We start from the raw sequence: 23,695 nt of genomic DNA on the forward strand, positions 1-23,695 counted from the left end.
CAGGCACTTCGGCCAATGGTTTACCTTGATTTTATGAATTAAAAGTAAACTTGAAAAGCGATGGACCACGTGTCCTAGAGGGAACTTTTAATGGCTCTGTGGGACAGTCAGGTTTCGGACATTTCTTGCTTTTTGACAATTAGTAAACCCTCATTACTTTCCAGGCCCTTCTTCCAAAATAAAATCCGGATTGATGTATGTTGGGGTCGGGGTAAGGTGGATGGGCTAAGTGTTGGATGGACTCGAGTCTTTGGCATAGTTGTCCACTTTTAAAACTTGCGCTATTGGTAGACGAGTCTTGCAATGGCGCTCATCTGAGCACTTCTTGTCCAGAATGTTGGGATATGAGTTGAGGTTACAGCTTCAGTGCTTGCAGACAAGAAGCAGGTCTCTTCTGTATGTAGTACGCGGTTCTTACAGCTGACAATGATGATGATGATGAGTACTCTCATTATATTTCGCCTCGCAGAACAAAGTTTCCTTGGTTGTACGACAGTTTCATTGCTAGTGTTGCTATCCGTGAAGAGGACGTCTGCCTCTAAAATATACTTCGGTCCCTGTCAAAAGCACCTCGTTCTTTGTTGGTCGTTCTTATCGAAATGCCGTTATAATTTCAGGACTTAGTAAACGATCGGTTGTTTTATTTACGACTTTTTTCGATGGTTTCATATGTATAACCTTTCTTTCCACAGCACGATCCTACGAATATGGCCGACAAACATGCCCCGACGAAGATTCGGATAACGAGGGAAATTATTATTACTCCGGGTTCTCAAGTATGGCTGACAACCGATCATCAGCGGAAGAGGATGACCCATCTACGGAATCTGATAAGACCAGTACCGATGAATCGGACAAAAGTGACACCGAAACCTGTGGAGAAACTGTTCGGCTAAAACAATTGGAATTAAATGCCGATTGAATCTGTGATTAATGCCGCCTTTAGCAATGTGCCAGCCCGCGTGTATAAAAACAACTTGCTTCTTATGACAATTTTTTTGGAAGATAGTCGCAGAACAATGCAAATAGAGCAAAAGCGGATAGGATTAAGGTAAATCAATGTTAAAGCGGAGCATGAGAGAGGAAGTGAGGGGTGATGAACGAATTTGTTGAATTTCGACGCTGCGAATCCGGGATGGCGGTACACCCTATCATTCTATGACTTCCACATAATTGCCCGGAAACAGGCCAGTTATACCATTCATAATTCCTTCCCACCATCCGTCATCGTTCTTCTTCATCACATAGATTACTTGGTTTTCGGTAAATGTCAGCTCGTCATCCTTATCACGCACATACTCGTACAGAGTTATCACTGAAAAGGGAAACAAATGGATGAAAATTGACTATGGTCATCACAGGTAGCCACGGATGCAAGCGATCGATCACAAGACAGCAGCACGCAAGAGAATGTTAACTCAAAAAGCCTCAGCAGGGACATTCTGGCCCCAATTACCGCTAGAAACCCAAATGTGGAAGTTGTGGGTACGATAGATACCGATAGCCAAATCTGTAGTTTGACAATCCCTCAAAACGGTAACCCAATTGCATGCAATGAACTGTCTCCCGGGAAGGTTTATCTACACGACACAGGAGATAAAGGGTTTATGATGCACTGACAAGTTTAATGATTGCCTAACGTATCTTAGGAGTAAGAAGTTCTATTACTTGATTGACACAACAGTCTTGTGGCAACTGAAAGAAACATATCCTTCATCTTTTCACAGAAAGCTCGATATAACGACTGACACCGTGTCTGCAGCTAACTGCTTGGCCACCTAAATACCAATATGAACTTTTCCTTCCATTCACCGGTGTGATAGCTGTTTATTCTATACCGTTCAAACTTCGCTTATTGTCAAGACGACAAAATTTTCTCAGGGAAGTTCAAGGGAGGGAAGGCAGGAGCCGTATCGGAGTTGAACCACTCGAATCTAAGGAATGGAAGACTAAACCTGAAGAAGATACTTAGTACTACAAACAACCGGGGGAGTCCACTCGATTATTGTCACCAGTTGTAAGGACCGCGTACTTGTCGTACGTGGTTTGTAGCTGCCACAGTTTCCTTCACCGATGATTTGGGAAGGTGGGGTGAGTAGCTGCGCATTGGAGGCGGGAGCTGATAAATTGGTGAGTAAATATAGGACCATTAGTAGACCGTTTAGTGGGGGTGGGTGGGAAGGGAGCTAAGCATCGGAGACAATAACTTGGATGCTGCTGGGTCTTGAAATGAATGGGAGATTATTTCTTTAAACTCAGGCTGCCTTGGCCCAAAGGTCCATTGCGTTGCCATGCCTAACCTCTGGAGCTGGAGCGGGCATCCAATGGAGAAAACTTCCGAAGCTGAAATCTGTGGGTGGATAACCAAAGAAAAGAACTACTATATGTGGTAACGCTCTGAAACATTACAAACTTTAAGGACGCATCCACCTAGTTAGAACTGAGTTTATCGGCAAAAAGCTCTTAGTCTTCTTAACCCAATACTACTAGTTCAATTTCTCTACTGCCACGGAGGCACTGTTTGGGGAACGCAACTGCCCAAACGTTCGACCACATCTAGGGGTAGGAAGTACTATACCCCAGACACGCAGTTTGTTGATTTGGGAAGAAGTGCTACCACTCAGCACGCTCTCCCGAGATACGCCTGCATAGCAGTAATGCGGATATTGTTTCTAGGCCTAAATTGTGAGCGGACGAGTCATACGTTCCCATGCTATCAGAAGTCGTCAACCTCCAGAAACAAACAATTCAATCTAGAACCTATCTCATTTGACCATTATATGCGACCTCAAGAGCTTATCCATCTTCATTTAGTTGTTGGGTTTTAGGAAGTGGTGCAACACATTGTACGAGAACGTTTCTCGATGAGACGAGATCGGGATGGTACTCAGTAATCCAGTTTCCTCTCAGTATGTTGTAATTCGCACGTAAGACGGTATCTGGTAAACGGTCAAAGTGTAGATAACAACGATCGAGAAACCGAGGGCAGAGAAACTGTGTGCCCTTCTACGGAGAGCTCGGGTCTCCACTACTGTTCTATTTCAAATTTCACAATGCCAGTGTCCCCATACGGGACCCGAGTGATACCAGTGTCTCCATCAGAGGTTTGGTGTCACTTTGCGTCGCACTCCGACTGGAGTACTGTATTCTCTATGTTCTTTCTCGAGCGACGGCGCACGCGTTGAGCAACGTTTCACGTTTAGAAAGTAAATGTACCGGTCATGTACTACAAGCAGACCGGACAAGCCAATGCTGAATTGATAGACGGTTATGTGGAGTGCCTTCACATGTAGCATCTTGTGAAAAAGGATCGACTTTGTACATCTCAGAGCAGCGACTGTCATTCCAGCAGGGTAATATCAACCAACTCCGAGTAACTTGCCTCCTTAGTTCTTTTCTCTGAGGAACGAGTTATTCAGCTGATTGCTTCGAATGGAGCTAACTAGAGCGGTCTGGATGTCTGCAGACCTCTGTACCCAATTGGCAAATCATATGGAATCGAGGTCATACGGGTAATCTTGGACAGCGTCCACAGTCTCTCACCTGGTACAAAGGGCGGTTATTGGTTCGATTTCAGCTCTGGGCTTACGTTTTTGGGTACGGACTTTTCTACTTTGCGCTGAAGAATTAACCGCTGTACCTGTAAATATACGTATATCCTTCTAGGAGCGAAAAATTACTTAGCATTTTACCGAAGGACCGGATACCACGCCAATACATTACACAATACATTACACAATAGTCATCAACGGCTCCGGGTGGAGTTAGGACTGTACATTGGCGAAATAAAAATTCCAGTCACTAACCTTTCTCCATATAAAATTCAGGAGCCCAGGCTGGATCAGTCAACTTTCGAGCAATTAAGCCGGCCCCACCGGCAGGTCCTAAAGGCGCATGACTAGAAGGCATTTGAGGTTCAGGTGGATTAAAGTGCTGTGAATACGTGGCTGCGGAACCTGCATAAGCCTCCGGTGGTGGCAAGGGCACGTGTTCTGTGCTGTCCAATGAAGTCGGAGACGAATGCGTAGCGTGTGGATCCGAGATCTGTGGGTGTGTTGGCTCTGCGGATGACACATCAGGCATGGGCATCTGTCGGGAAAAAAACTCGATTAGGTTTTGTCCAATACCCCCATGTAAACACTTGAGAATAAGGTAGCAAAAACGTAAGGCTCGTCGACATACAGTGTTTTCATGCATTGGTAATCTCCGCCAAAAATTAAATGACTACCCAATTGTTGACGCGCAACATCCGTGAATCCACTTAGAAGCTATATGGACGAGGCCAGGGAGTGATTCGGCACTTTCAGAGGGCACACAGACGGGGAGAGAGATCGCACAATTAACGTAACAAAATGATGAGAAGTGACTTTAGGGAAAGGATCCCTTTTTACATTATTTTATCCCGATGATTGATCGCCGGATAAAAGTATAAAAGATACGCCTATAAAGGTATGCGCCTGTATCCAGTCTTTGAAAGTAGTTCAACTGCTGTCTTCTGCGGGTTAGGCGCGACGAAACAAACCTCGAGGCAACCATCGTACTGAATTCCTCGAACCACAGCACGCTGATATTTAGGTACGCTGAACAGACTGTAGGCCCATTGCTCAGTATCTACCATCTAATGTTCAGTTTGGTGATATGATGAAATAATGGTAGCTCGGGTGAGTTTAGTGGCTGTTGACCTGTTCGCCGAGCTTGGCAATTGGCTTGCAAACGTTTCGTCACCATACGAGGAGGCATCATTAGTACGCACTGACGATGATGAGGAAATGGCGTTTTTACGAATAGCAGAGCATCGGATATCTAGAGGATCATTTTAATATCATTAGCACAAATAAAAAATCATAATCATACTATGACTAATCTGCAGAATTGAGATACGTGTTGCTCTCTAGGCCCCAAACTCAACACCACTGGTTTGGTATCGTTTGACGTAGGATAGCGATTACCAGTAATATGATTGTCGCATGCAACTGTGCAACCCGTTGAAAACGTGAACCAGTTCACTGTAAAGGCCTAGGCCGAAATGTGAGTAAGGTGACTGACACTGAGTTCACTTGAGAAAGTGGTCAATCACCGAAATAACAAAGCCACTTGTCTCAGACTATATATCTCCAATATTGGTATCTTATTTAGGATTGACTGTACTGATTTACTTCATCGCCGTAGTGCAGACTGCGGTTTCCAAAGCATTCGGGTATGGTTATCCTCAAGAAGACCTTTGAGTTGGTTTAATGGTGTTAGTTGACGTCTATGGCACAGATACATGGGTGAGTGAGTGTTATTAAAATACCTTTTCCAACTGAATCACCAAACCCTTCAGGCAGTAAAGTGTGCGCACAAAATGCTTTGAATAACTTGTTCGCGAAACACACTCATTTTCATGCCAATTTGGTTTGACAAGAGACTCACCTGGAACCCAAGTATATCTCTCGTTTACGGTGTTTTCAGGTGAGTCTTCTGTCAAAATCGAATTGGTAAGCAAATGAGTGTTGCGCTAATTTGGTACAATTCGGGTTCACGTAGAACCTAAGATTGATTGATCGGGGACTGTGCCTACCTTACAAGCCCCCCGGAAGAGCTAAACCAGTCCTCCTTACAAGCCCCCCGGAAGGGCGAAACCAGTCATAGGCTGTTGAAGAGCTTTCAGCAACCTTATGCGTAGTGCATTACGTTCAGGTCATTTTATACCTTGGAGTACCGTCATTCTTGCTCCACAGACAAACAACGTTGGAGATCGCACTTCTTCTCTTTACTTTATGGCAACTGCCTTATGAAGAATCAACCAGCCCTAATGAGAGCAGGTGATATGAAGCGCTAAAGGTTTATAAATGCATCGGGATCGAATGCGAGGGGACACTGGTCACATAATCCACAAATCATGATGGAATCTCCGGAGAATTGAAGCACGATGCAATTGGAAGGACTGGATAACTCTGCAGAGGGCCGAAAAATGTGAATTAGTAACAACTCACCTGGGCTGACGGTTGGACTTGCTCGGCATAAGGTCGAGTTCCCGAGTGTGAAGTAGCTGTGGGTGGGATGGTTACTTGAACGGGATTGTGTTGCATATACTGCGGGGTTTGTTGAGCTGATTGGTATCGCTGTTCAGCGTACTGCTGCTGCTGGATCGTGAATTCTGCATGACTGGATGCGGGTATAGAGTGACCGGGATGTCCTTGACTAACTGATAACGCCGAGTTAGAAACAGGATATTGTTGTTGCGGTTGCGACATTCGTGTTTGCATCGGAATGCTTTGGTCAACAAACTGACCAGGAAGCTGAGAGATGGCTGGATTTACCTGGAACATCCACAGAAAAGTCATTACGAAAAACGTGGATGCTATGGGGATGGAAAACGGAATGGGAACCACTACAATATATCCTACACGTTTCTTCCGGGTACGAATGTGAAGCGGTTGAACCTAGGTCCATGAATTATCCCTGAATTACTCTTTACAGTACTCCGTTCAAGTGCACTTGCGATGAAAACCATAAGGTAAATATTAGACACCAGACGGAACCTAGTGGTCGACGTTAGGTACACTATAAAGCGAACTCTTCTCAGATCGCTTGGTTTGTTTACCAAATCATGAATGACAAACTGGTACTGCTCAATAAAGTGGCACCACGAAGACAAAATGCAGCTCTTCTATATCGGGCAACCACGTCAGCTTAGTTGGGAAAACTGTCGTGATCAGAACAAAAGGACCGGGGCGAGATAGCCCAAGTGGTTAGAGCGCGAATCTACTGACCGGAAGGTCCATGGTTCGAACCTGACCTCTAACCCTCGAATTCCCCTGTCTAGGCTTGGACAACCAGCCGGTATACCAGCCCTCGTGCAACCTTCGGGTGGCATGGCAGTTAGGCATCAAAAAGGTGCTACAGCTGAACGATTTATTTTACAGAAGGACCGAGAGGATAGTAGCCTGTCACAGATACCCCAAATGTGTCACAAGTTAAATAAAGACCGGCAGCGTAAGAAGCATTGAGATTAGGTTTTCAGCATTTTTAGACAAGCACAAGTTCTTTATCCTGGAGGGAACGTAGTATTTTTCGTTTCCTTACGTTACTTTGCTCACTCATTGATTTTCAGCACTCCGAGTCTGGGTGGGGAAATATTAACAATCTCGGTAAAGAATAGCTCGACATGCGCAGTATGTGATCAGGTCACAGTGGTCTGTCGCGCTGGATACAATCCCGAGGTGAGGCACCTGCTGCGCCGCCGAACATTTCTTTGACATCAGATAAGGGTGAAGTTGTTGGCCCTGAGACATCAGTTAGCGAAAACCTGAAAAGCACCCACGAGGAGAGGCTGTGACGTTAAATGCGCAGCAATTTATCGCCGTGAACAGCTGCCGAAACGCTACGATAACTGGGCAGTGCAACCACAGTTCACTTACTCGGAAATAGTACGGTGTGTGCAAAAAACGGAGCATTCTCGATTGGTGTGCAACTGAGCAGTAGTATGCCACCAAGAGTTGCCTGGACAAGATAAACTCAGGGATGTCACCTTTTCTGCGAGACGATCAAGATACAACTGAGAAATAACGTTGGTGTATAGGGTGAGAAAAACGTCGAAATGAGAGAGGTGAGATGAAGTTCCAGCCACCTAGTCCTGGGCGATGGTCTTCGTCTCATCAGTGTTGAATGCTGATGTGCTGGCGATAATGATGACATCATCTCGGATGGTGTTCTTATCCTATATGTATACCCCAATCTTAGCACAAGCTAGCTGAACGGTTTCAGAGGTGACTGTTTCCCTCCCAGTAACACTAGTTCCAGCTACTTTACACATGCTATTCCGTGTTTGCAAAGAAAGTATCTGTTGGGAACCAGTACATAATTAGCGACTTACAGAGGAGAAAACTAACCGTGTGTAACTGAACGTTACCGTCATCCCTTGAACTGCGGCTACTTGGTTTTACGGTCCCTAAGTCCTGGTTAGAAAGAGCTGGAATAGACTTTGAATTATTACCGAATAAATTAAGTGGAGACGCACATTGGAAGAGCGATCCCGAAAACGATTGAAACGCTTCAGGATATGGTTGGATTTGCACCAATGCGGCATAAAGTGTGTGTGTGTGTGTGTGAACATGATGGTGTGATGAACAACACGGACTACATTCCAGAAAGAAACCCTTAGTAGCACATTTCAGTCGAATGTCAAGAAACTAAAAGCAAAAGGATCAATGCTCAGAAGTCTGGGAATCAAGGAACAGCAACAAATAGTGGAAAGGTTGAAGGCCTGGCTGGTAATACCGCGAGAGAACCATTTGGGACGACAGAATTTTTAGCTCATAGTAGGCGGGCTGGCTCATAAGCCGGACCACAAGACAGCGATGTTTGGTTGGAAATACAAACGCACTACCATCTTATAGAGGTCACCACACGTGTTCCAAACCCCGTCCTGCAGAACCGAGACTGTGTCGGCTAGGCTTCTAACCATTGACTGCGAAAGTCGCATGGACACTCACCTTCACTACAGCTCAGTGGGCCAAGTAACCACAAACTGTCATAAGAAGGCGACTCCAATAAAACATTCGTTTTGATTACCCGATCCTGACGGATGACAGAATACACGGCTCCCATAGGGATGGACAAACAAATGGGAGAATCGAGACTTAAAAAAAGAGACAAGGCGGCTAAAGGTAACATAAACGGAATGGAAAACCAAAGTTACCAGCACTGAATGCTTTGAATTTGTGTATGGCCGCTTGAAAATGCAACCGGGTTATACATAACCCAACATCCTAAAGGATCTGATCGCCCCTTCGAACAGATTTGGGGTTTTTGCAAAATATTTGAGATAGGTGTACATGTGAAAGAATAAGGTTCACGCAAACCGATCTGAAACCTTATTGCAGCCTGAGAAATCTAACCAGAGTTATTGTCACAGGCATTAGGACAAGTCGCAGCATCTTTGTAAACGAGCTTATCGACCGTGGAATGATCTTAACGAAATCACATACTCGTATGGACAGGTAGTAAGGTATGCTGCAGTGAACGTGACACACTTCCCGACCGCGAATAGCTGGACGGGACAACTGTCGATTCCACATATTGTATGACGGTGTTGAACACATCTTGGTTTGAACTCGTACGAGATGTGCGCCTGAGACAACAATTGTCGGCTATAAACACCTTGTTAAACCCTGCGTTTGCTATTGTTACAACAGTTTCACAATTACATTTCAACTACAAGTAAACTGGATGCTGATGATCAGAATAAGTATATGCAGATAATCCTGAACGACGGGGCAAAGGAAAATGATATGTACAAAACCTATGGTTTCCAACGGCCGCTGGCAATTTCAGACAACTATGGGACAAATGATGAATAGTGTGAGTGGTCATCAAACCTAGCGGAGGCGCTGGTGATTGCCGAGATATGGGTTAAATCCTGACTGGATGTTGTGGTAAGGACGAGATCTAGCTCGGAAAAGTTTAGAAGCACGAGCCTTGTCGTTCTTAGTGGGACTCGTCAGATAAGTGTAAAGGGATCGACCCTTCAGAAAAAGGCCTAAAAACACCAACCACACACACTAGGACCACATGATGAGCGAAAACAAGAGGATGATCTGCATACGTGGTTAATCCTCGGATCCCACATAAAGCTATCGAATGATATCAATGATTTAATTAGAATGAAAAGGCAATGAGCAACTTAGGTTCTGGTACGATTCGGCAGGTAAGTGTTATTTTCGCCAACTCATGTGAACTTGTTACCTTCTGACGACTGAACCTGGAAATCAGGTTCAAAAAGTTCCGATGAATCCAGCGTTTTTATAGCCACGTACAGTGATGTGATTGTTGAACTCAACCGTAAAGCCAAACACTGTACTAATACTGCTCGTTCATGGGACATAAACTACTCTGGTTATGAATGAATGCAACCCTACGCAAAGCAAAACTACAGAGTCAAAATTCTCACTTATTCAAATTCCTCAAACTAGGCACGCATCAAGAGACCCCAATTTAATTCACTTAAGAACTTCGACTACACTAGAAAAACTCTTCTCAAAAAGATACAGTACTCCGCTTGTCACAAATTCAGGTTTTAAGTTGAACTTATCTGGCACCCCGTTAGTACGAACGATTTTCGTACCAATCAGTTTGCCCACAAAACTGCTCTGAAGTAGAGCAAGAACGACCCAGAAAGACGTTTTGAGCCCACCTTGGATCACCTTGTTTGGAAGTAGATGCCAGCAGTTAAGTCGCTCCAACTAGGTACACCCGGTCGACAGAGCTCCTGACCGACGGCAAAGTCTTACTGCGTAAATTTAGGCAACCGGGCGGTATCCCAGTCCTCAAGCTCCTTTTCAATAGATAGGAGCTAAACACCGAATACCGAACCTTCGATGGATTGGATAGGTAGACCAAAGGTAGGCATGTGGAGCTAAATTGGGTGGTCTCGGTTAACTGTCGTACCCAACAACCATCAAGGGAACTCAGCAGCAGCTATCCGCACGTTCTGGAAACAGCTTTTTGTTAGACTGCAGGTTGGGGAAATACTCAAATAGGATAGTATTGCTTTATAATAGACATTAAGCGAACTTCGCAAAACGTGATAGCTTTGAAAATGATTGCCCTGACGTAGATAACTGGGAATTAATCCCTCCCCCACGGTAAAAATAATGTACCTTAATATGCTGCATATGCGGCTGACTGATTGGCGCTGTTGACTGTAGATAGCCTTGGTGAACCTGATGGTTCATCGGATACTGTCCTACGACGCTGGATGATCCACTGGAACGACCAGACTGGTTGGCAACTAAAGCGGCGGCGCTTGTCACATCTATCGATGTTTGGGCAGCTGCCATAGCTTCACTACCCGCAGCGTAGCCGACAGAAGACAACTGTCCGGACACTGGACTGCTACCGCTCCCTCCGGAATGCTGATGTGGCGTTGCGCTACTCATGGCCCCCATCAGATGATGCGGAGGAACACCCGTCGTTCGATATATTCCAGCGGTGCGACCGACAGTGCCAGCTGAAAGAAAAACCAACGGGTTTCGTAAACCCTCATCAGGATTCAGACTTAATCAATGTGCATTTAAAACTTGGATATTGACTGAAGACAGTCCGATAGATAAAAGCGCCACTTTGCCTAGTATCTGTTACTCTAAATGGACACTCGTTTCAGAACGTCCGCATCTCCACACATGCATTGCAAGCTGCTAGCCAGCGTGCGGCAAAATGACAACGCTATAGCCGTGATCAATATATACGGTTTGGATCGCCTCTAAATTCCAGCAGTAATCGTTCATGTGCAACAATCTTTCGGTGTCTAGCTACCATGCCACTCGAAGGAAGCTCGAGGGCTGGAATACTGCCAGGTTGCCCATGACTAGACAAAAGGAGGCCAGGTGAAGAGGTCGGATTCTAACCACTGAAGCAACACAGTGCAACATATCTTTACCGTTCGATGATTGGGGTACCTTGTGTGAACCCACGAAGAGGACCAAATAAGAACATAAGAACCCCTAATAATATTAACAGATCAAGATGGATCAGTGGTTAAGGCGCGGATTTGGTGACCGGAAGCCCAGTAGTTCGAACCCAACCTCGACTACCCTTGTGTAAGCCTAAATAACCTGGCAGTATATTAGCTTCTTTCTGATGGCATGCATCAGTGTTGTGAAAGGTTGTTCGAGTGGGAAGGCTAGTTTTACGACTATATCATTACATTCAACAGGCACAATTAGCCCATTGGATGGCTCTGACAGTTAAAAGGTACAGGTGCCAAACGAGGAACCGACAATATGACAACCAAACAACTGATTCGGGCAACCACCATATACATCAAACCCAACACACTTTTGTTGACGCACTGACTGGATCTATGTGGTAAAACAACCACAGTAAGACTGCCTCGTCGATTTTGCTTCCCAAGTCAATTTTCAGGGATCAGTTCGCTAAAAAATCGCAGTCAGTTGCAATTTTCCACTGCCAAGCTCTTGTCGGGAAATACAACCTCTAATTTAACTATAATCAGAAGGCACGACAATCCTGAAACAAGACATTTTTTACTCCAGTCATAGGACATTCCTTCCACCGTCGTATGCTGCGGATGAGTGTCGACATTAGATATTCTACCTTTCTTATCAATACGTTGAGGACCTCAAACATAGAAAATCGTCCGAATAGCGCTAGTTGACAGATAGCCAATATTAATTAGCATTTCATTGTACTTCGAAGACATGGTCGATACGGTGCACGTATACATGCACTTTAGGCAGGCGCAGTTGGCCAAGACGCAGAGATACCTTATAATGGTGGTCTTATAATGTACGAGACTGTAATAATGCCCTACTTAGATAGTGTACAAGTGTCTGTTCTTTGGCAAACAAATAAACATGCTGAACATCCCCAAAATTTCACGATACATAACACTCGTCTATATACCCCCATTGGTCCCCTCACAAACAACTACTGCTAGCCAACCCAAATAAGCCTTTCAGCACCCTTAAAGGGAAGGTAATGTCCTTTGAGGAACCCTGTATAAGTAAAAAAACGTTTATAAAAATCCAAAACACTTGCTTTGGTAGCGCACAGTTCCTACGGAACGAACGGGCGCCGCGTACTCAGCACTTGTGTTTGAACCAGCAGTGTGACATGAAATTGTGCGATGTTGACGTCCAACCATACCCTGAACAGTAATCCCAGCCGAAGAACTTCCCCGACGTTGAAGTGTGTCACCTTGAGCAAGGGGTTTTTCATACTGGTTTAAGAGGGGTTCCTGGAACGAAACATTAAGCAGATAAGGTCGCATAACTTCACAACTTTGATTCGCCAAAGTAATTTATCGAAAAGAGATGAAACGATTAATCACCAGTTCCCGAAGACCTTTTGCATCATCATCATAATCGTCGACAGCATGACATCAGTGTCCAACACCGATGCTTCACTGCCGTACAACCATGATTTATTTGAAAGCCTTATGGTAAAGGAAAGCATAAAGACGGACGGGGAAGGGACTCAGAGCTAGCCTACCACAATCATTCTGAGGTGCCTACACCTTCAGACATTCACTCAGACAATATGGATAGAGACGGACAAGAACGCCACTGATATCCTTTGGCAGCCGTAACTTGTAGTGTCCCCAACCAAGCGCAGTGAGGATCACGCGGTCCCCATCCTGGAAGGCGAGTAGCACGACAGCACCCAAGCGTTTCGTGATTCCCATCATACTGTTCTGCCAAGTCAAGGGTTGGCCACCTCTCTGCTTACGCCACTCTAAATTGGGCATGGAAAACAGCACTCTCATCGGCACGATAGCGTGCACGTGATCCTTCGTATATTTTGAGCTTATTCGTCTTTTAAAAAATTCATGAGACTATGCATTAAATGCCGAAATCGTGCCGATACTTCTCCACGTCTCAGCCCGTTGCATGCATGCTCATGCATTTGTTGCGGGACTTCTACATCCCATCACCCATCTGAACTGTGTTAGTCATCAAAATCCCAGTCCGATGCGCTCTTGAAGAGAACAGCCGATAAAATGCCAGCGAAATTCATTGCTAAGTTGCTTCTCGCTGTACTAATAAAGAACCCTTTAGCGTACAATTTCGGTCTTGCTCGCAGAGGTGAAACGGAATTCCCCTTCATCTACCTCATAAATCATAAAATGTGCTCCATATGGGGCATGCTAACGAAATCCACTTCAGGTAAACCTAATACCGACTAGGCAGTGCCACCAGAGCGTCTCAGAAAACAATGTGAATTACTCGATCACAATGTCTACACGTGACATCTGTGACAGGCATACCCACCATTCCAATTGTATACATGTAGTCCCACCCCGAATAACTTTTGTGTTTTCATGAACAGAAGTGGTTAGAAGTATTGTACATACCTGAATGCGCACACCGTGCCCAATAGAATCCAGTATGGAGAAGTCTATTGGCCGTCGAACATACTTGAGAGGAGGTTCTGAGGGTATGTACTCGCGCTGAAAATTTATTGGAACCTTTGGGCTGGTACATGACCCTATTGCTTTTCTAGCGACCTTTTCTTGATGCGTGTTGCAAACCTATGAACATGTGCGCATCATTCACGCCATTTACCATTCGGATTTTCTCCATGCAATCTGAAATTTCTGCAAGCATATCCGACTGCAATTCGACAGCCTCTAAGAAGTGACTGGCAAGTCGGCTGATATGGTAAGCAACAGTGCCAAGTGACTGTGTTGCTAGAGCCATCGTGTTGTCCAACTTTACTGATCTTTGTCCTTTCTGAAATCAAATTGACAATTAAGAATTAATGGTAGATATACTGTGTAATCTTCACTGCAGAATGCTGCAGCCCTTTCAATGTCACAGCTTGCAGCAACCAGAGTAGTCCTCCCATCGGCAAGTTCGCCATCAAGTATAGATAAGAGATTCTTCATGCCTTTAGAATGAAGAGAAACACCTTTTACTGAGCTCAGCATTAGACAGCGCGACGGCGCCGCATTTCGGGTAACGTTCGCCAATCGAATGGACGACGCTTTGTTTAGTCCATTTTTCACTATTAAAGGATTCGATGTATTTCGGGGGTTCACGAATTCATGGATTGATGAACAGGATCGAGGAGCCTGCCCAATCTTTCTGGGTGGGTTTTGTTCCTGCTGTCCAGTGGCTTTTGTTCACCTGAAAGGAAGTGGCGGAAAAGGATGTGGCACTGCTCTTGTATTCCTCATCCCGGAGCAGTACTCGCCGCACGTGAGAAGTACAAGGGCTTTATCTGTAAAACTTCTGCAAGTGGAATAAAATTTTGTGCATCAAGATATTGTATTTTCTTGTATACGTGCGTAGTCTAAAAATCGTTGTATTTAATCTCCCATTCCAAATTTTTGCCCCGTATACGAATGAACTTGTTTAGTTATGGCTTCTGGAGTGACTATATTTGTTTATTGAGAATTTGAGGGCTGTATCCTAATAACCTTTCATGGCGTTTGAGAAGGCGTAAAATGAATTCATGAGGGATAACTACGTGGTATTTGTGCCTCTATCTAGTTACTGAAGCTTTAAAAAACCTTAAGAATGCGTTATTTCAGATGCGGCAGGCGGCCTGCAAGAAGAACGGAAAGTCGAAAAATCCAAAGAAGCTTGCAAGCTGAGCATCTTTTTCATAGTGAAAATCAGTTTGCGAAGCGCCAGCTGTCTAGTGCATTTATTTCAATGGAGGGACGGGATGCGTCTCGTAGTCACCCCTTCTCTCCTGAGCAGAAACACAAGGCTTCTAAGTTTTGTACGACCGTCTTCTGGTTAATCGACGGCTAACCGAGGAGTCGGGTACCTGCATGGCCTGCGGGCCAAGTACCGCGATTAGCGTGATCAGCTCGGTGTGTGTAGGAATTATCATTACACTACTCTCAAATGGCTTCGGCTATCGGGGTTGTGACTGTGTCCATGATAGGAGGGGCTGCTTTTGATGAAGTGAACCTGGAGGCTAGCAGCGTCGCAATTTCCTTGGTTGTGAGCTTCTTGTAATAGTAAACGATGTCGAGGTCAATCCTTTTGCTTGATCTGTTCGTAGACGTCACGCTTGCCTCAGTGCAGCTGACACAATCCAGCTTAGAACTTCTGAACTGTGTGTGGAGTTCACCTCAACACCTTTGTCGTCCGCTGAGGGAATAACCCATGACAATTTCACACATGTTGGACGCTGCGTCCACCGAAGTCTTATCTCCCCACGAGTAAGACTTTGTTGATAATCGGGGTGTGTGTGGCAGTTGAGCAGAGACCGCAGTCCAGGGACGAGGCCGGTTGTGTCGGCACGCTTTCAAGAGCACATGGGTCAACCACTACCATCAGGTTTGCCATAAGCTCGGTGGCGGAACACAGGCCGGCGTAGTGTTCTCTGTGGACTTCAGATAGACAAGTGTATTCCCTGTTTCTGCTTCTCAATGAGGGGAAATTTGATTTATATAACTATGGCATCTCATGTATTTGAACGGCAAACCTCTGATTTTCCGTCGAGGTCCAGTATCGTGGCTTGTTTTCTTGAGTTCTGTTGGTGGATTTCTGACTTACCGAGGTTCGCATTTTACGAAAAGCCTGCTTGACATCTGCGTGACATGTGGTTAAATTTTGGAAGGTAAGTCGAGTCCTCCTTCACAGAATACAGCGAATCTCTTTGGGTAGCTTTTTGCCCATTCTGATGGGCGCTGTATTTCGGGACAAAAACGCGCAAGCCGCGTGAAGTTTCTGGACAACCGTTTTGTGTAACTCCTTCACTGAAGCTGGTCCCAGTTTTAATTATACAGGGAAGCTACTTAATCCTGGGAATCCTGCACGGCAGAAGTTCCGAATCCACCTTGGTGGTTCGTGGTACATGGCCCTGCAGCAACCGAAAATTAAGTTCAGCACTATATCACAGTGTAGCCCTAATTAACTTTCAGTCACGGAAGTGCATTTGGTAAAAACCAAAACCATCAGTAATTGTGGTTATCCTACACGATATCTGATGGGTGTGGCTTGTTGCGACCAAGCACGCTTTTGAAGGGCATTGGTGAGCGCTGACACGCAATGTCCACTAGGCCCGATGCAATGGAGCTCGATCCAAGAAGAGTGTGTTAAAAGTTCGTAAGATGTGTGAGGTGGAGTGTACGGCAGACCACAGCGGGAAGATAGTGAGTCCTATGCAGCTGGATTTGAATTCACAGGGCACCGCAATAAAATGCAGGGGCGGTGCCGAAAGTGAAATTGGTGGTGGGCAGCAACACATACACGTACGAAGAAACCCAACCTGTCCGTACGTTTTGAGTCAGTTCAGAAAATGGCGTAGCCTTCCATCAAAACCTCTACGTTGGATTTCTGAGTTAGATCAGGGAAGGCTGTTCAAGGTGAGCCGACTGTTGAATACCGCATAGTGTGTTGGAGAGCACAAAGCAGCATGTGGTCAAGAAATTCAACGCCATCTCTGTCGTATCCAAAGTTGGGGAACCGAGAGGTGTGTTGCCAGAGAGAACAGCAGATTTTAGAGCTGTATGTGTGGCTTGAGTCCGAGGACTCCGAGAGGCCTTTGCGGTGTATTCGTCCGCTTCCTGCTCTGGCGATTAAGGGAATTGCAGCTCTTTTGCAAGTGGTTTGCCCTCTGAGAGACAGGGTTTCGCGAACCTTTTGTCTTAGGTAAAGGTAGTTTTTACTTTGTGGTCAAAATTTTTGATGGCTGCTGCTTTTAGCCCGTGCATTCCCAAAGTTCGGCACCTGGATTCTTTGTTAATCAGGAACTTGTGAAGAACATGCGTCCGTTTGGTTTCCTGAACTCTCTTGCTGCTAATTATTTTGTTTTATCATCAGTGTGTAAAAGGTCATCCTATGTTTTTTCGTTTCGGTTTTTTGCATGTAGCACTTTCCGTGTTTTTGACATGAAAGTGAACCACTCACTGACCTTGTCATCGCATGTGCTGTTTAAATCAACGAGTAGGGTACGCTGACCGTGTCCTGGACGCACACCCAAAATTCACCTGAAACCGTGATTTGAAAATGGAAAATTTTAACACCAAGTTTTAGCATTTGATTGTAATTACTCGAGTGCATAAGATCTCCACAAGCAACCACAGTCTTCTTAGAAGCCGTTTAAACGAACTCGGAGTCCGCTGTGGGCACGGGATTCGCGTCTTAATGGCTGCCGAAGGCTTTGCCCATCGCCTCTATGAAAAAGGTGGGAAACTTCGTGGATAAGCTGGTTTAATCTCATGTTTTCTTGCGTATTAGATTAGCAAATAATCTCAAAATAATCAGACAATGATCAAGCTGATTACGTTCGCGCAGATTCAAGTTGGAAAGGCCATCCGCAACACGGATATGAATAGTGCTTCTTGGTTGCAGCAAGGGTCTCGCTGAAGCCAAGTAACTCGTCACAGCTGGTAAGTTTTTTGTTTTTTATGGTGATCATCATACGTTTCTTCCGGCTTAAGGCAACGGTTGATCTTCACCGATATGCCGAGCCACCAATAGTGCCATTGGGTTTATGGGCAGAACAAGCAGACGGCGCTATAAGATGACCACTGCTTTCAAGTCCATGGACACAGAAAACGGACTGAAGCGGTCTTGTGGGTGAAACGCTCGTCCGGAAAATACTAGAGATATAGTGAACTACGGACAAGCCATCCGACTGGTTATGGCAGTTGCGGTACCCTCATTGCGACACCTTACTTCGTTTCGTGGATAGCCCTGTACAGGAATAGCTTGGATAAGCGGTTTGTGGTTGTCATTGTAGTAATGGTATTCTTCGGTCTATCGAAGGTTCGTGGTGCTTCTTTGTTGCCATTCAAACGAGGCAATTAGGAAGCCATGTCCACATTGGGGATTCAAAACAGGAAAACGTGTCTTAAGTTTCGCTAGAAAGTGCTTTGATGTTAGTTAGAATGCCACCCCAAATAACAGAGTCAAAAGTTGCCACAGTTCCCAACTACTTCAGTGAGACGGCGCTGTCCGATTTCAAAAACGACAGTCGATATTGACGTGCAGATAATAAGTATGCCGGTAACGTGAACAAGTGGATACATATGTGAGAATGAGGGGCGTGCATTAGCTAGATTGTGCGCAACTTAGGTAGCTCGGAAATTGCACAGATATTAGAGCAGAGATATCTGGCGGCGTTGCCTCTTCGTGCGATTAGCTGACCTCGGAATGGAGCTGTTACAGCTGAAAAAAGCGTCGAGTTTTCCAAAACCAGTTGCCTCTGAGGCGTCACATCACATGTATTTGGCGAGTTTCGTTGCATCTTCTCCTCCTCTATCAATGGATATTTAGGTTCGTATGGCGATTGCTCGGGATGTATACCACAGCAAAGGGGAAGCTTAAACCAGGATCATTTTTCCCTTCCTTCATTACAAAAGGCAGATTATGTGGTTCATCATGCGCGAGGAGTATATTTTTGGGAGAGGGCATGTAGTTGAAGTGAGAGGGATCAACCGTGCAGTCTTTGCATCTTCTTGGACAGGGGGTGCGGAATGGGCGGACATGTTACGGAAATATACGGGGAGCTCCAAAAGCTTTCGTAGACAAAGCGGTGTCCGTCGAGAGAGCCCTTCCTCCATCTTCACTTAATTTCGTGATGAACAAGATCATGAGACGAACGCTGCAATGTCCTTCTGGGCCCGGTTTTCAAATATCCTCTGGCAAAATTCTTGTCGATCTGAAGTATGCAGACGTCGCTCTCATCCTCGAAGAGGAGGAAAAGGTGCAGACGGCTTCAGATGACCAGAGTCGTTGTGTCCATTGGTGTGCACTTGGTACCCACAGTGTGTCATGTTATCCTAATGACTTCTGTCCTAGCGGGTGGGTGGCTTACCGTCAGGCATGATCATAAGGTTAGCCAGAATAAAGCGGGATTTTTTGCAGTCGCAGGTAATATAACAAGTGAGCGATGGGTTAAGAGAAGGGTAAAGATAAGGAAAGGCGTAGCTGCAGGTGTGTTATCAAAGTGGGTATAGCAGTGCCATGCCATCATCGCACTTAAATACTTCGGTTTCTGGACAGCCCTGTAATGGACGTCATTTCTGTGAAGATTTGGTTTGGATGTTTCGATAAGGAAGACAGAGCTGTCGGCTTTATTAGGCTATATATGTATCGGTAGAAGAGAGCAGAAATCAGGTGAATTTGGGATTTAGTGCTCTAAACGAGGGGGCTTGACACCAAGCATCCGCCCATTTTCTGTACATTCGCTACGGCCGCATCCACATATATGGATGCATTTTCAAGAACGCGTGTGGCTCTTGGATCTTAGGGCTCAAGTTTTCGGTACTTGGTCTATGACTGATAAGTAAACACCTTTCTTTAGCTTTAACTTTGCCGCACACATCAATGTTTATGGTTGCCGAATCCCGCCAACGAATCGTCGACGTACACACGGCTCCCTCAGTATCGCCTATTGGACTAGTTCAGCAAGTGGTAAGTTTACTGTTATAACAGTATATCTCCGGGTTCAGCGCAAACACTGAGTGAGAGTTATGGATGAAGCTATTTGTTAGGCATTTGTTACGTATTTGTTAGCCACTGCAACTTTGTTTACTTATTTCTTTTAAATGCTATCACGGAAAATGCTCACGAGTCGTAATTGCCCGTACATTTTTTTCAGATACACTATCGAGTAAGAACCTCAGAAGTGGATTGACCACACATTATGTTTATACCGATGTAATCAATAAAGAGACACATGATTTGTTAAGGGTGGTTGTGCATTTTTCAAGCATGGGTTGTTGGCAGGTGAACGACGTATGGATATGAAGGACCAACGTTGGTCTGTTATGGTCCATTATGTATAGTTTAGACATTATTGTAAGCTACGAGCATGTGCGCGGGCCATGCGGTTACTGTAAGTAGCCTCGGCGGGTGACATCGAGTGAAGTTATGAGTATGGCGGGCCGTCGTTTACCATCTGACTGGGCTACTGAGCACAGTTAAGGCCCCATAATCAGTGTTGCATTTAGACATAGGCCTTGGAATTGCGATAAGTAGCCAAGGTAGGCGATATATATATATATATATGATTATGACGGATCGTCGTGTGCAGTTATATTAAGATATCACGCACAGTTGTGGCCTCAGTTCATCGGCCTGCATGGATACTGGCCTGGTGTTTACTATAGGTAGCAGTCATAATGGAGAACTCGCACAGTTACGGGTATGACGGGCCACCGTTGGCAGTTAGGTTGGGACAGTGCGCATAGTTGAGGCCTGATAATTAGCGTCGCATATAGGCGCTGACCCAGCAGTTTCAAAAAGTAAACAAGGCAGGCGATATCGTGTACAGTTGTATGAGAACCGTCGTTCGCCATTAGATTAGGTATGTGTGCATATTTCGGATCTCGTATCCATCGGATCGCACTAATACTGGCTCGGTGTTAATCATAAGTAGCATAGATAAGCGTCAACGCGTAAAGGTACCAGTACGGCAGACGTGGTTGGATTAGGTTACTGGTTAATCAACGCCGCACATGGACACGCGCCCAGCAGGTACGATACGTAGACGAGTAGTGCGACATCGAGTGCAGCAATGAGTATGGCAGGCCGTCACATTAGGCTCCCGCCTATAGTTGAGGCCTTAGTTCTAACGGCCTGCATGGATAATGACATGGCGTTTACTATAGGTAGCAAAGGTAAGCGGCATCGCGTATCGTTATGTGTATGAAAGGCCGTCTTTGGCCATTGGATTATGTTACTGCGCATAAGTGAGGTCTCATAATCGGCACTGCACAAGGACGCTGGCCCAGTAGTTACAACAGGTATTCGAGATGAGTGATAACGCGTAGAGTTGTGAGTATAAGGGGCCGTCGTTGGCCATTGGATCGGGCTGCCGTGCATGAGTGAGGCCCAATAACCCGCGTCGCACATAGACACAGACCCAGCAGTTACGACAAGTGACAACGGTTACCGTGCTCATGGCGACAGATTTATGGTGGTCACCACCTGTAGAGCGTCATATTCATAATAGGAAGGATACCTGCAGCTGCCTTGCGAAGCCGTCTTATCTACAGGCTAGTTATGCATATTTGGGAAAAGGGGTCGTCAACGGAGAGGCGCTCGCGTCGCCACTGCACAGTTCATACTGTTTTCTAACAATGTTTTACTCAATGGAAGTTGAGATCCACGGGAAAATGCGTTGTGACCAGGTTCGCCGAACAGAATATATCATACGATTATAATTGCATTTGCTAAATTTGAGGAGTGTAAAGCAAACCAACGTCAACAATCGATCTTCCAGCGTGAAATTTGCGCTGGATATTCTTTAGGTGTGTCTATTCTTAAAGACCACCGAAGAATAGCAAAACATGTTAAAGTGCGATTTGGTGTTTTATGTCGCGTGAACCGGTAAGGAAATGCAAACTGGCGATGATCCATGACCTTGAAATTTCTCTCACTTGAACAAAACGCCACAGTTTTGGCGAAAATAATTTGGGTGGGCTTGTAGTCAGCGGCGTTACGCTGTGCGGTGGGCGTGCGGTTCATGCACAAGTCAGTGTTCTGATTGGATAATTTTGTACAAGCCAGGAAGAGGGTGCTTTCGAGCTGAATTTGTGCACAAGCCAAGGAAAAACGCATTGAATGGTTAAAGTGCATAAAATAGAGAAGGGTGGACTGTCAATGCAAGCGAGAAAATAGCGTGAAGCAATTCAAATAATTTATCCCATGAGATCTCTTATAAAATGAATAAGTAAACTTAGCATCACAAAACGTATCCATGTACCTTAAAATGCCCTCCATTGCCCTAGTTTCTTCACGTGTTTCTGATTATCAACCTCACATCTTCCAACGAAAAACTCGCAAGAACTCGACATTTGCTTTTTCGAAAATCCCGATTCAGACTAAGCTGCAGTCTTGAATATGTATGCGTATTCGGTACAAATGCTGATTTCAAAAGTCAGAGCAGGATGAGCGGATGCGCATAGCCATTTACAAATCTGCGTGGTCAAAGCCGACAGTGGAACTGCGCCACACGAAATGGATGGCCCAAATGACCACTAATGGGATTCCGATATACTTTCGGAAGTTCAGAAAGACTTTCGAACGGGTGTAGCCAATGTGCCGCGAGGGGAGGACAACAAGTTAATTTGCCTTTTTCCATTGTTGCTGTGGGAAAGCGAGAGGCCTTCGAACTTCGTGTATTCCTTCCTGGTAAACAGGCCGTCAAAAGTACATGGATCTCCCAAATACGCAGTTCCGCAGGCCACATGACACAGCAGGGTCGTTCATGGATAAACTACTGGTTGGTGGCTCCAACGCTCCTGGGGGTGTTAGTTCATCCTTAAGATTGATCAGGAAAATTTTACCTTTGATGTAGAATTAGGACAGAGGCATTACGCAGCAAACCCAAACTGTTCAACGAGCCTCAAGCATATGATAAAGCGTCTACCTCAGCATCTGTAACAAAGGTGAGTATACGCGGCAGACGACAAACCGTGTTCGGGTTTACAGCCAGTATTTCCACATCTGATGACTTTCCCCGGCAGATGTGCCTCCTTGTCTTAAATTTCTACGGTGTCATTCTCGGTCCAAGAATACGTGCCAGTCAAGTAGACAAAGTGAGTTTAGAGCGTCCGCCTTGAAAACCACATCAATACCATAGCGATGAAAGCAATTATAGCTTGTCCTCGTTCTTCAAATCCTCATAAACCTTCAAACTGTGAAGCTGAATAGACTGAAAGGCCTCGAGTTATGCTTGAAACGCTTGGAGCATAACCACAGAGCATTTGGGTGTCGCCGCTCTACACGATGCGACGTTTTGAACTGCAAACAGCTATACACAGCGGACGGCGAAGAAGGCTATGAAGGTTGCCAGCGCCGATTCCGCGAACCAAATAGCACTGTATTACCTCTGTTGGACAATGGGTACGATGCTATCCTATCACCGGCCGACGTTACAGAGATAGAAGGGGAAGTCACACGCGTAGAAGCATCAGCGACAAATGCCCCCGACACCAGCATCGCTCTACTGTCTTTGCTGGACGGGTGTGTTATGAACGTCCATCATACCCACATCAGGACCCAGGCGAATATCAGTGAACTGCCTCAGAAATAAACCCAATGCTGTGGATCACGCACTGGGGATGTCTGAGTAGGATTTAAGCGAAAGCACGGGTATAGAGAAAGAACGAGTACGGATTATTAAGTAGTTTGTGAAGTGGTATCTTAGCTAGAGGGACAACAGTCAGGTGCCGCTGTCTTGCAGAGTTGGCTAGAAGAACCTACCTGGTAACTTA

At 45.4% G+C, this 23,695-nt stretch overlaps 2 protein-coding genes across 2 annotated transcripts in view; one reads left to right on the forward strand and one right to left on the reverse strand.

Annotated features, from left to right (window-relative positions):
• The window catches only part of T265_01137 (hypothetical protein), a gene marked incomplete at both ends in the record, with an annotated part of 22,335 nt that extends 21,413 nt beyond the window's left edge, over nucleotides 1–922 (forward strand). Inside the window, one exon of the mRNA XM_009165098.1 lies at nucleotides 693–922. Within this exon, the coding sequence (XP_009163362.1) occupies nucleotides 693–922 (230 nt within the window). The remainder of the gene's footprint in view (nucleotides 1–692) is intronic.
• Nucleotides 555–15,875, reverse strand: T265_01136 (hypothetical protein; the record flags this gene model as incomplete). The annotated part of the gene is made up of 8 exons (XM_009165097.1): nucleotides 555–1,315; nucleotides 3,807–4,089; nucleotides 5,976–6,302; nucleotides 10,644–10,993; nucleotides 12,538–12,742; nucleotides 13,859–14,035; nucleotides 14,070–14,237; nucleotides 15,690–15,875. 8 exons carry the CDS (start codon nucleotides 15,807–15,809, stop codon nucleotides 1,152–1,154), a joined length of 1,794 nt encoding a protein of 597 aa, XP_009163361.1.
• Between the last annotated feature and the right edge of the window lie 7,820 nt (nucleotides 15,876–23,695).

This window comes from Opisthorchis viverrini (genome assembly GCF_000715545.1).
Source record: "Opisthorchis viverrini unplaced genomic scaffold opera_v5_12, whole genome shotgun sequence".
Taxonomy (NCBI): domain Eukaryota; kingdom Metazoa; phylum Platyhelminthes; class Trematoda; order Opisthorchiida; family Opisthorchiidae; genus Opisthorchis; species Opisthorchis viverrini.